The 12,908-nt window shown below is 54.2% G+C and overlaps 1 protein-coding gene across 16 annotated transcripts in view; it reads left to right on the forward strand.

Moving 5' to 3' along the window:
- GRB10 (growth factor receptor bound protein 10) overlaps positions 1 to 12,908 on the forward strand; it is a 175,126-nt gene that overhangs the window by 156,941 nt on the left and 5,277 nt on the right. For all 16 annotated transcript variants that reach the window (XR_010406626.1, XM_064575463.1, XM_064575466.1 and 13 more), the window contains 4 exons: positions 5,703 to 5,780; positions 6,627 to 6,743; positions 7,582 to 7,648; positions 7,852 to 7,939. Coding sequence is in view for 15 of the 16 variants with exons in the window: in XM_064575463.1 (XP_064431533.1) it covers positions 5,703 to 5,780; positions 6,627 to 6,743; positions 7,582 to 7,648; positions 7,852 to 7,939 (350 nt within the window). In the remaining variant the exon portion in view is untranslated. The remainder of the gene's footprint in view (positions 1 to 5,702; positions 5,781 to 6,626; positions 6,744 to 7,581; positions 7,649 to 7,851; positions 7,940 to 12,908) is intronic.

Here is a 12,908-nt window from a genome sequence, read left to right on the forward strand (position 1 = left end):
GTAGCTCACGACCCTTTGGAGATGCCAGAGAGCACAAGCTCCAAGGACGGGCATCCCGTAAGCCTCTCTTTCCCAGAACCGTGCCTTGTTTGATTTTTGCCGCCGATAAAACAAAGAAGGGTTAAGCGTAAAATGTTCTGATTTCGTAATCGGGGAGTGTTGGTACAGGACGTCGGCGACTCCTTTACAAGCCCGCTTCAGAAGTAGGGGACGGCCATTCAGAGGAATACTCCTCGGTGACACAAAGAACGAGGTTCTCTCTGGAGTATGTTGTGGGAAAATTTCCAGGACGTATTACTAAGAATTAAAAAGCGAAGTGCTACCTTTGTTGTAGGAGCAAGGAAAGGAGAAGCTAAAACGCACCAGTGCGTTTGCCCGTGTGCACGTGAGCCCTCGGTGAGACTGCTGGGGGGCAGGGCGGGCACGGACCCGCACACTCGGGGGCGGATGTGGGACGGACGTCTTGACTGGTTTCTGTATGTGATTTTCTGGATCTGCGGATACGTAGTCTATTGGAAAAAGCAGAAAAGGAAGTGGGAGCACATCTGTGAAACCTGTGGGTTTGGTGCTTTGGGGTAGCACACGGTAAATCCAGGTAGCGAAGTCTCCCCTCGGCCTCATGCGTGAGGAAGCAGGGCCGGCGGGACAGGACAGGACAGGACAGGACGGGACGCTCCTTGGGCGCTGGTGTAACAGGACCGGGCACAGGGAGGGAAATGCACAGAACAAGCAATGCCAGTAACATCCAACTTTATTATTAGCGCCAACAGGAATGTGTCCCGTCGGTTGTTAGTGTATTGGGAACGTTCGTGAGCACTTGCTGTCAGTGGGCTGCTCATCACTTCTAACCTGCGGCCCCCTCCCCGTCGTCATCCTCACCGGACCAATGGCAGATCTGAAGCCCCTCGCGTCCTGCCCAGGGGGCCGGGGCTGGGGGGTCCTGGCGTGAGGCACGGTCGGCTCCAGAGCCACCCTCTGTGACAGCCAGCAGGAAGGGGACGCCTGTCCACGTCTGCACGTGGCCCCGTTGCCTCCAATCAGCCCCAGACCCCACATGCCAAAGTGCCATTCCCGAAGGAGGTGGGGGACCTGGACCCAACGGCCACCAGTGTGGTCGTGACGGGCTCTGGGCCAGTGTAAGATGACGCAGAGGCTGAGTTGCCTTCGGTCCCAGCTGGTCAGTAACGCGCGAGGCATCTTGCCGCCACCGAGCAGGCTGGTGGACCTCATCCCACGTGAGACTTCCTTACTTCGCCCTCCTCCCCTCACTGTCCCGTCTCAAACGGCCTTGGTCTCAGAGTGGGAAGCATACTCAGAAGACCATAGCCCCTTGCCTTGCCCCCCGGTGTTACCTTCAGAATGGGGCGTATTTCCTTCCAGGGGTCAGGGCCATTTGAAACCATGGGGAGACCTTACAAAGTGCCTTCTGTTCTCTCAGCCCAGCTCCCGGATGTGAGCACAGACTCCGGTCCCTCATCTGTCCGTCTCCCTGACCGGGAGAAGGTCCATCCGTCCACCCTCCCTGCACTTGCTCCGTGCCGGGTCTCGGTCCGGACGTCATCTTGCCTGGTGCCCCCCAACATTCTCTTGGAGAGCCGGGACTGCCTGGCGCTCAGGACATAATAGATGCTCAGAAAAATTGAGCTGAATGACGGCAGGAATCACCCAAACTCATGTGTCCAGCTGTGACCCTTTCTTTTCTGACGCTCTTCCTCCCTCTCGTCCACCGGGTGTCCTGGGCAAGGCTGGCCTTGACCCAGGGCCGGCGGGGTCAGGGGGTGGGGGCTTGGACCTCAGAGAGTCTGGGTCTTGGGCCGGAGTCCCAGGGGTCTTGCCTGCGCAGACTAAGGAGACGCTGGGCTGCACCTTTTCACGGTTGATTGGAGGTCTTGTAGGTACTAAGTGATGGCAGGTCCCCCGAGCTTGAGCCCTAGTCTGTCCTGTTCCCCAGAAGGGGGTCAGACGGACGTGTCCTCATGTTGCCTTTCTGCTGGCCCCGGTGTATCCAGGAGTCACTCCCGAGTGATGGATAATCCCGCAGTGGCAGTTTGCATTGTCCTAAAATCCCAGGGCTTGTTGGAGAGGAACACCTTATTTTGAATTAACCAAGGACCTTTCTGTGCCTCTAAGTACCGTCACAGGTATTCCTTAGAGAGGAGCTTGAGCCTGCGTAGGAGCAGATGGGCACCGCTGTCCTCAGATACGCTCAGGGGGATAACGCCGGCGGGCAGTACCTGCTGCTGTCCCGCGGTCCTTCCTATTACGTGGTTTGTACGTAATTTCATAGCCGCGGGGGCGCTGTGGAGGGAGCACATTAGCTCCTCCGCCCCCTTCTAGGAGTTTCTGAAAGTGCCGTAGAGATTCCTCCCCAGCAGGGGGGCGTGGCTTCATGAGCGCGGGTTTCTGTCCGGGAGACTTGCTGTCGCGACGCAGCAGGTCCCATGTCCCTCAGAGACCGTCGCCCCCTGCACACTGGCCCCCGAGAGCCCGCTCAGGTTTCCTGTCCGTCAACAACCGAGTAACACTGCTGCTCATTTGTACGCCTCCCGCAAGACCGTAGCTCCCTCACGGTCGAAAGCACAGCCTGTACTCGCGTTGTGTTCCTGGAGCTGAGCCTGGCAACATGAACGATGACCCTGAACCCGGTGCAGTCTTGGCACGAGGAAATAAGCTTCTGTCTCGCTTAAGAATGTAAATGTTAAATGCTCAAGTCCACTCCAAGAGAAAGGGCGCGGCGGCGTGCTCTGTAAGTCACCGTGTGCACCACGCCTGCCCATACGACATCACGTGGGGGGGCTGCCTCGGAACATGGGGCACGTTGAGTCTGCGTAGAGGCAAGAGGCCCCTTCTCCTTAATGTGGGACCGTCTCTGCGGTCCCTCTCCAGACAGAAGCCCAACATCAGCTGTCGCCCACCTGCCTTCTTTGAGAAAGCGTCCGAGAGTGTCGCATCCAAGCAGATGGCAATGGGAAATAAGAAACATTTTGCCAAAACGGGGGGCGGGTAATTCTGTGGCCACGCGTTCTTCTATTCAGGCAACCGAAGGAAGCGTAAAGGAAAAAGATTGGTTGGACCGTAAGTATCTCTTTAAAACCCACTCACCTAAAATAAAAAGGAAAATAATATTAAGTAATGGGCACTGTAGGTTGTGTATGTGGAGGGTAAATAATCTAAAAACCATCAAGGGCTTGTACCAATAACACTACCACCCTGGGGGCTGGAGTATTCATTTGTAAGTGGGAAAAACAAGAATTCCTAGTCGTGGAACTGTGAAAACTAAGTGTCGGAAAGAGACAATTTCTTTGGTAATTAAGGCAAAAATAATACTGAAAGACTACAGTACAAGTAAAACACAGCTTGATACCTGCTTAAAGACAAGCTAGTTAGATGGTTCGTGGGTCGAGGACGAGTCCTCTGGCTGAATTATTGGAACGGAGAGCGGTCTCGGGGCCGTCCTGGACAGGGTGTGTGCGTGTGTGTGGGGGGGGTGCCTTTTCCCTTCTTTCTCTTTGGCCTTAATTTGATTTTTCTATAATGTTTTGAAAGGGATCCTGACGTCTTTGGTGTTAAGCCTTACGTTTTCAGCTGTGTTTCAGACCAAAACGTTGCCTCCAGTTTAGTTGCTGTTGGTCGTGTTTGTATAATTATTCGATTCGGAGTATTTGTACGTACACGTGTGTGCGTGCACACCACACACACACATCTGCTTAGATGAATACACACGTGCACACAGACACGTGTAGGTGCGTGTTACTAGGTCACACAAGTTTAGAAGAGTTACGTCTCCTTGACATCGATTCTTCGGTCCTTCCGAAATTGCTCTATTATCTGCATCAGCGCTGCCCGCCCCGCAGTCTTATCCACCTGACGTTACTACACGTGCATCAGTATGTTCTCAAGTGGTGTTCGCGCAGTTTTTCTCCTTCTCTCTGTTTTTCTGCCTTTCCGGGTCCTCGTGTTCAGGGTGCGTCTCTGACAGACATCGTGTAATCGCATCTTCACTGATCATCCTCACGTTCTAATTGGCATATTTGTTGGGAAGGATATCCTTCAGTGGATTATTAATATTTGTGCTTAAGTCTGCCATTTGCTGTTTATTTTCAGTTTGTCCCACCAGCCTGTATTCTTCTTTTTCTCCATTTAAAAAAAATTGTTTTTGGCAGGGGAAGACTCATCAGTTAGTTTTATTTCTACTTTTCACCCCCGTCCACATCATTTCTCTCTTTCCTGGTGGTCACCCTGCTGTCACCGTGTGCATCTTCCCCTCGCCAGACCCCAGCGTGCCCAGGTGGCCCCATCGCGTCTGGGCCGGTGTGAGGAGCCTTCGAAGTATCTCGTCCTAGGCTTTAGTTCTTCCCGTTTCTTAAGCCACTTGAGACCTAAAAGAGACTCTGTTGTTATTTGAATTCCCTGCACGTCTGCACTGATTCTTTCCCGGATTTGCGTTCTTCTCAGGGACCAGGGACATGTGCAGAGTTCTCCCAGCGTGGAACCGTGTTCTGTCTCACCTCCACTGTTGAGGGAACTGTCCACGGACCATGGGGTCCCTTCTGCCCACCGCCCCCAGTTCCACTGCCTTCTCTCCGCGTGTCCTTGGAACTCAGCTGTCCTCCACTTGGGGCTTCTGTGACCATGACATGCGCTCTTCCCCACTTGTGTTTGTCTCTCTGTCTCTGTTTTCCGCGGTCGAGCTGGGATGTGCCGGGACGTGGGTTTCTCCCTGGTAGCTGGCCCCTGGATTCTGTAGCCTGCTGGCTTTCCATCCGTTCTGGAAAATGCTTGGCCAGTAGCTCACCGGTGTTTCTGGCGGCCCGTGCCCCATCTTCTGGGAGTATCAGCACATGCATGGTAGACCTCTTGGTGGTATTCCAACACGTCCGTTCCAGTTACTAGAGGATACCCTGTAGGGTCGGGGCTGGAAATGAGTTACCTCTTGATAACTGTGCCTCCTCGCCCCACCTTCTTTCCCGTGTGGGCGAGTGGGGGACCAGGGTGCAGGCGGGGCGGGTACAAGCGTGCGGGGCTCTGCTTTCACCCGGACACAGGAAGCGTGGATCACCGGTGGGAACAGGCTGTGTACATTCGAATCCAGAGCCCTTACTTTACCATGACCTTGAGCGACTTGCTTCACTTCCCTGTTCCATCTGTTCCTTGTAAAATGGGGATAAAGGACACGTTTCCTAACGTGGAGAGTAGCAAATGAAATAAAGCGCTTGGATCAGTACTTGGCCCGTAGTAGCATTCAGTAAGGTTAACTGTGGTGCTCGATCTTTTTTATTTTTTTAGAGACTATTTATTTAAGACAGAGCGAGCAGAAGCAGGGGGAGTGGCAGGCAGAGGGAGAAGCAGGCTTCCCACCGATCAGGGAGCCCGATGCGGGACTCGATCCCAGGACCCGGAGATCATGACCTGGGCTGAAGGCAGACACTTAACCGACCGAGCCCCCCAGGCGCCCCTCGATCTTACCGTTACGTTGTCACTGCCTGCTTGTCCCCTGCCCACCCGGTGTGAGCAAGCTAGTTAGCCGCTCGTGTCCATGGGGGACAGGCATGCAGGACTGAGGCTGTGTGCTCAGGGCGGCAGCTAGGGTCATCCCTCCCTGTTCTGTGCTCTGCGCGGTCCTTCCCTGCACGGGTCTGCCGCGTTCGGGGCTTGGGGGGCTCCCGGGGCCCCGGCGGCTGACTCTGACCTTCCCCCTGCAGTACGGGATGCTACTGTATCAGAATTTCAGGATCCCGCCACCGCGGAAGGCCTTGCTCCCCTCCTTCTCCACGCCAGTGGTGAGTACAGCTGCAGCGTCCAGAAGGCGGGCTCCTTCCCAGCATCACAGCTGAGCGCGGGTAGTTTCTGGAGAGGTTGTCCCCAGAAGCCGCAGAGTGGGCTTGTGCGTGCTGCCCGGTCCCCTGCGGGGAGACAGGTTTGTCTGGTCAGCAGTGTGACTGCTGGGGACGGATCCTGCACCCTTCAGGGCGTGGCTCTGCTCAGGTGCTCAGGGACTGTCGCCAGCCACGTCCGGTTCGCCCGGGTCGCCCGTGGCCCTGTGGGCATGGGAGACCGTTAGGCTGGAGCCTTCCCTGGTGGGAACTTAGAGCTGGCAGCGAGTGTCCTTGTTCTCAGGACGTACTCGACTTCCCAAAGGTGCAGGAACCCTTCGTCCTCTCAAAACACGACCCTGATGCTCCTCCACGTCTGTTCCTGGGAGAGGCCAGGTGTCCACAGGGAGGGTCCGCGTGTCGCCCTGAACGGACCTCCTGGGGAGGGACTTGGTGGCTGCTGAGGGCTGAGCTCCCCCTAGCGTTTCCGCTTCTGTGACATGATCCAGTAGAGGCTGGGGGCCTGCGAGGGACCCCACTGCCCAAGCCCGGCGGCACCCCACGGCCTCCAGTGGCATTTGGATGCCACCAGGGGACTGGAGCGTTTCTTATTCCCCTCAAGAGAAATCAAAGCCATCTTTAGTTCGAGGGCTCTCCTGCCACCGAATTTCCACCCGAACCTTAGAGTGGCGGTCGGGACGACCCCGTCACCCCTTCTCCTGGCCATCTTTAGGATGGGTTTGCACCAACTTTCCCGAGTGCCACGGGGGCCTGGTTCCCTCCACTTTAAGAACTTGTGGCCTTTCCTTCCAGCGCAGCGTCTCTGAGAACTCCCTCGTGGCAATGGATTTTTCTGGGCAAACAGGAAGAGTGATCGAGAATCCGGCCGAAGCCCAGAGCGCAGCCCTGGAGGAAGGCCACGCCTGGAGGGTAAGGCCACGGCCAGTCCCGTGGACGGGCCCCCTTGTGAGGGGCATGGCCCCCCCCACTGGTCTCCCAGAAGAATGGCCCTGTGGGTGCCGTCGGGGGGGATGAGGTGCTGGGGAGGGGGGAGGGTGGCATCTGAGTCTCAGCTCAGGGCTCCTCCACGTTCCTGGCATGCACGTCCCCCACTGGCTCCCGTGGGAGGAGCGGGGCAGGAGCAGAGCCCTCTGGCCTCGTGGCTCCCGCACAGAGCTGCTCCCGCTAGTGGATGGTCAGTGGCCGTGTGTGGACAGCGCGGAGCCCACCCACCCTGATGAGGCCGGCAGGCGCTCACATCGTGGCTTGACCACTAACCAGCTTCGTGGCCTCGGACGGTCTCTTCCCTCGGAGGTTCCTGCTCCTGACCTCCCAGCGGGAAGAGTGTCACCCTGATTTCAAATTCTCTGAGGTTTACAGAGAACGTACAAAACCTGAGCCCGCCGCTCTGGCTCAGAGACTTCCCCGAACCGTAGCTTCAGAGCGGGTTGGAAAAGAACGGCCCCACAGCCTAGGGACTCTGTAGGCCAGTGTTTCAGTGGAGAAGCTCATGCCTCTCTCCCAGAACTTACCAGCAGTTTTCACCGTGTGTCTTCTGTCTGCTTCAGTCCTGGGATCATCCAGATTCCCCGGGATGCTTGTGTTGTCACAACTGCCGTCAGGCGGGGGGCGGCCTCCGCTAGCTGTCCCTGCACAGCCAGGGGCGCCGCCACCCCGGCCAGGCCTCCCTGCCACGTGTGTGTCCCTGGTGGCCGGTGGGCCGTGTCGGTCTGCTGTCTTAGCGCTCACACGGGCATTTCTTCCGCAGAAGCGAAGCACACGGATGAATATCCTAGGCAGCCAAAGTCCTCTCCACCCTTCTACCCTAAGTACAGGTAAGTGCAGCATGGCGGCCCGATCCTTCGAGAAGTAAAGAAGATGAAACCGCGCCCATCCCTCCCGGAGCTTCCCCAGACCGCCCTGGCCCGGTGTGCGCCAGGAGAGGTGTAGCCGTGGGAACCGGGGCCCCGCGCTGATCGCCGGTTCGCTGTACCTTCGGCGAAGCCAATCTAGCCTCCTTCTCTTTTCCCTCCCGCAGTGATTCATAGGACGCAGCACTGGTTTCATGGCAGGATCTCCAGGGAGGAGTCCCACCGGATCATTAAGCAGCAGGGGCTGGTGGACGGGTAAGGAAGCATCGGCCTGGAGAGCGGGCATCTGCCGAGGTGATGTCGTGCTGGGCGCATGTTCTGGCTGGTTTCTCAGTGATTCTGGGGGGTGGGCAGTCGTTAGAGCCTCGGTTTAAAGAGGAGAGAATGTTGGGGCGCCTGGGCGGCTTAGTCATTAAGCGTCTGCCTTCGTCTCAGGTCGTGATCCCAGGGTCCTGGGATCGAGCCCCGCGTCGGGCTCCCTGATCGGTGGGAAGCCTGCTTCTCCCTCTCCCACTCCCCCTGCTTGTGTTCCCTTTCTCTCTTTCTGACAAATAAATAAAATTTTAAAAAAACATAAAGAGGAGAGACTGTGGCTCAGGCTCAGCGTGGTGCAGGGTGGGCTTAGCTAGCCAGTGGCCAAAGGGGGATTGCAACCCATTCTGTCCGTACTCCGTCTATTACCAACTTCCGCCTTTTTGTTGCAGTTCAGAGGGCCCAAGAGCACAAGCCGGTTATTTTCCATACTTCCCATATTTTTCAACAAGGCAGGGGCAAACGGAAGAAAAATGTTTTTGTTTACATTTTATCGGGTAGCTTTTGCTGAGAACAAACAACCCCAAACCTTCGTGGCTTTAGGCCACAGAGCTGGATCATTTCTCAAGTTGGAGTCGGTGGAGTGTGTCCTCACCAGGGCCAGCTCGGCTGGGGTGGGTGTCGCAGTTGGCTGCAGAGATGGGGCGACTGGGTGTGTGTGCCAACTGGCTAGCCTGGGGACACTCACGCCGTGGCGGTCACGGGTCCCAGGAGTAAGAGAGATCAAACCCCGATGCACAGGACCTTCTCAGGGCTGATACCCCATCGGTCGAAGCACGCCCCACAGCCTTGCTCCCAGGGCCATGGGAAGGGCTGCCCAGGGACCTGGATGCAGACCTGTGTCCTCGCTCCCCGCTCCCAGCAGGAGGCGTACTCTGGTTTTCCTGCCCTTCATCTGTTAAACGTTTTGCTATAGAAATTTAAAGATTTACCCAGGAGAGAAGAGGATAGTGAGCCCCCACGTAATCCTTGTCTGGTTTTGACAGTTTGCTAATTTTAGTTTGTCTGTGTCCCTTCCCAAGTGATCGGCTCCTCCACACCCCCTTCTCCTTCTGGAAGATTTTAGGGTAAATCCCAGACATTCTAAATTTTTACCAGTAAACATAGTGTGTCTCTAAAACATAAAGACCGTTGTTTTCTGATACAACCACAAAATCACTGTTACTCTTAACGAAATAAGCAAGAATTCCTTAATATCATCTAAAGTCCAGTCTGGGTTCAAATTTCCCTAATTGCTGTGAAAAGAAAAAAAAAAATCCTTTAAATCGAGTTGGTTCAAGTCGGGACCGACAGATTGCATTTGGTTGATAGGTCTCTTGAGTGTCCTCAGATACGATGGTCTCCCTCTGCTTCCCTTCTCTTCCTCTTATTCGCCTGTTATTAGTTGAAGTAGTGGGTGAGTTCCTAGCCTCCAACGTAGCTAAACGCTTGACTTTTCCCTCAAGTAAGAGGGTCAGCTTGGAGAAGAATGATTTGGTCTTCTTACCACAGTCCCGTAGTGACAAATGAGCTGTTGTTCGTTTCAACTATGATTATGTACTTAGATTCTTTTTTTTTTTTTAAAGATTTTATTTATTTATTTGAGACAGAGAGAATGAGATACAGAGAGCATGAGAGGGAAGAGGGTCAGAGGGAGAAGCAGACTCCCTGCCGAGCAGGGAGCCCGATGCGGGACTCGATCCCGGGACTCCAGGATCATGACCTGAGCCGAAGGCAGTCGCTTAACCAACTGAGCCACCCAGGCGCCCTGATTATGTACTTAGATTCTTAAGCATTGGACTTATTTCGGTCAAAACTTACTACTTTTGATGCTCAGCATGCCCTCCCTTTGGCCAACAGGACTTGTTCAAGTTGGTCCCTGAGTTCTTTGGACCCACCACGAGCAGTGTTGGATTCCAGGTGTGACGGGAGAATGTTCGGCTCCCGTGAACGTTTCTCTTCAGAGCCTCATTCTTTCTAGTGGGAAATGGTGTCTGGACACCACAACCTATAGACCTTCTCCAGGGACAGAGTTAGGACATAGGCTTTTTTTTTTTACAGTGAAAAAGAAAAGTTTGAAACCCTTTCTTTGCAGGGTTCACGCTGATAAACGGCCAGATCAGCTGGAAGAGTACAGGGTTTTTACTTTGATTTGACTGTATTTCTCTTCTCTTACTCCGAAAATCTTACTAAAGACATAATCATTTGTAAATACTTATTTTCCCCTCTGTCTTGTCACATCTGGAAAATATTCATGTGGTCCTTGTAATCCTGAAGGCACGTTCTAGGCAGGTCGTGTTCAAGCACCATGGTTAAAGTCTTTCCTCTCTGGGGTTCTGACAGCAAAGCATCATGCAGTCCGTGAGGTTCATTTGTCTCCGTTTGCTTTTGATTTTTGTCAGTGGATATGATTTGTTTTCCCTTCGGCTTAATGCTTCCCGTTGACTTCTATAAAACACTCCCCTGGTTCGAAAGTCAGAACAGTGAAACCAGGCAGATTCCCTGCGGACTCTCCTCTGCCCCCTGCAACTCCCCCACAATCGGAACCCATTTTGTGGGGTCTGTTCATCCTCCCGTTGTTTTCGGTTTGAAGGTAAGCAGAGCGTTTCTGCCTCCTGTTGGGCCCCCCCCCCCCGAAACACAGGTACAGGGCCGAGTGTCAGGTGCACCTGCTGTGGGAGGGTCCCCGAGCCGCCGGTGGGGGTCTGCCCCGTCTCGTGCTCAGCGTTGCCGGGCTGACGGTGGAACACCTGGGGCGCCATCGCTTCATATTCCGGCTGGTGTTTCTGCTGGTGGTCCCCAGACCGTGGGCGACGGCTTCCCCACGGCCCCGCAGGCTGCGAGGGGGCGTCTGTCTTTCTCATCTGCCGTTGGGGAGGCCAAGCCTCTTTTCAAAAAGTAAGAATTTGGGCCTTTCTTCTTTTTTGCCATTCTGAAAACTGTCTTTATGTATTTTGCCCAAAGTTCTCCATCTGTTTTTTTGCGATGTCTTTCCTAGGTCATCATGTGGCGTTTTGACTTTGCTTATGGCTTGTGTTGGTTTCCTGTTTGGTTTGGGTTATACGGACTTTTTTTTTTTTTTTTTTTGAAGGGGTTATACAGACTTCTTTTTTTTTTTTAAAGATTTTATTTATTTATTTGACAGAGAGAGAGACACAGCGAAAGAGGGAACACAAGCAGGGGGAGCGGGAGAGAGAGAAGCAGGCTCCCCGCTGAGCAGGGAACCCGACGCGGGGCTCGATCCCAGGACCCTGGGACCATGACCCAAGCCGAAGGCAGACGCTCAACAACTGAGCCACCCAGGTGTCCCGGGTTATACAGACTTCTTAACGTAAATTTTACATGGGCACATTTATCCTTTGTGTCCCTTTTCCTTCTGGATTTTTTTTAACGTAAATTTTACATGGGCACATTTATCCTTTGTGTCCCTTTTCCTTCTGGATTTTTGAGTCCTTGTCATGTTTTGGCCGCTCCGAAATCATAAAGGAGTTTCTTCCTGTTCTATTCTAGGACTCAACATTGTTTCTCTTCTTTCCCCGTCTTTGTTCTTCGCCTTTTCTGTCCATGTGTCTGTTTTTGTTTGTCTAGATCCCAGATACATTCAGAACGTATTTATCCTGGGATGCTGTGTAAACAACGAGTCCTATTTATTTTTTCTATGTGGCTATAACCTTGCTCCAAATTAATTATTTGAAAGGTCACCCGTATCCTGCAACAGTCCTTTGCTAAAGCATTAGAAACGAATCCGTTTGCAGCCGTGAGCTGCATCAGAAGGGAGCCCCACGGTGCTCTGACGACATCACCACAATGGCCACAGGGTCCGTTCCAAGGAAGTTCAGCGGTTCCCTTGCCAGGGGGCTTCATAGTGCCCACAAAAGTGAAGGTTCCAGAGCGGGTGGGATTTGGTGTCGTGGCCACTTGTGTCCCTCCCGGGGCCCAGGGCAGTGATGGTGGCACCTTCGTCCCTCTGGAGCGGACGGGACCTCGGAGGCCATGTGAGGACGTGTGTGATCGGAGGAGGCTCCCCTGTGATTCCCAGACGAGGCCCAGCCAGGCCCACTGTGCCTTAGAGGGGCGGCCCCGGTGCGTGGGGGCTGTGCAGTCGCTCAGCACACTCGGGCCACTCAATGGTGTGTCTGCACCTGCTTTGTTTTGTTTTTTAAGATTTTATTTATTTATTTGAGAGACACGGCACGAACCGGAGGTAGGGGCAGAGGGAGAGGGAGAAGCAGAAGCAGGCTCCCCGCTGAGCAGGGAGCCCGATGCGGGGCTCGATCCCAGGACCCTGAGAGCATGACCTGAGCCGAAGGCAGACGCTTAACCGACTGAGTCCCCCAGGTGCCCCATGTTGGCACCTCTTTTAAAAAAAAACATGTTTGTCTTTCACCACTTCCTAGAACCCTTGTTGGCAAGGTTTCTGTCCTTTCAGGCTTGGAGACGAGGGTATGCGTCACCTCTGTCACCTTTCCTCCCACAAGGCAGCCCTCCTGCTGGCATCTGCCCCATTAATAAGCAGGGGTTTCTCTCTGGCATAATCTTCAGTCCCGATGTCAGGCTGACGAAACGAGCATCAGGATAATGGGACCCATTCAGGTGTCGTCCCAGTGAGAGGCCAGACTTCCATTAATTCCTGGGCGCTTAGGGAGAAAATGTGTTGGGAAAACAAGGTAAATGAAATAATCAGTTCCTAATCTTAACTGATCCCTGCAGAGAGATAATGAAGGGAAACCAATTTAGAGAGCCCAGCAACGCAGAGAAAATGACTGAAAGTCAGCCCTAGCCTCAAATGACATAGGGAGTCAGGAAAAGGGGCCGGAAGGAGACAACGGAGCCTGGAGTCGATCCGAGAGAAGTCTTTGAAATCCCCGGTATCCAGGTGCCCTGAAATCGCTGCCCACCTCCTTCCCCTCTTGCACCCACAGCCCATCCCACA

The sequence above is a fragment of the Mirounga angustirostris genome, unplaced genomic scaffold (assembly GCF_029215605.1).
Source record: "Mirounga angustirostris isolate CCGP_5_RB_7025 unplaced genomic scaffold, mMirAng1.0.hap1 SCAF_12, whole genome shotgun sequence".
In the NCBI taxonomy this organism is placed as follows: domain Eukaryota; kingdom Metazoa; phylum Chordata; class Mammalia; order Carnivora; family Phocidae; genus Mirounga; species Mirounga angustirostris.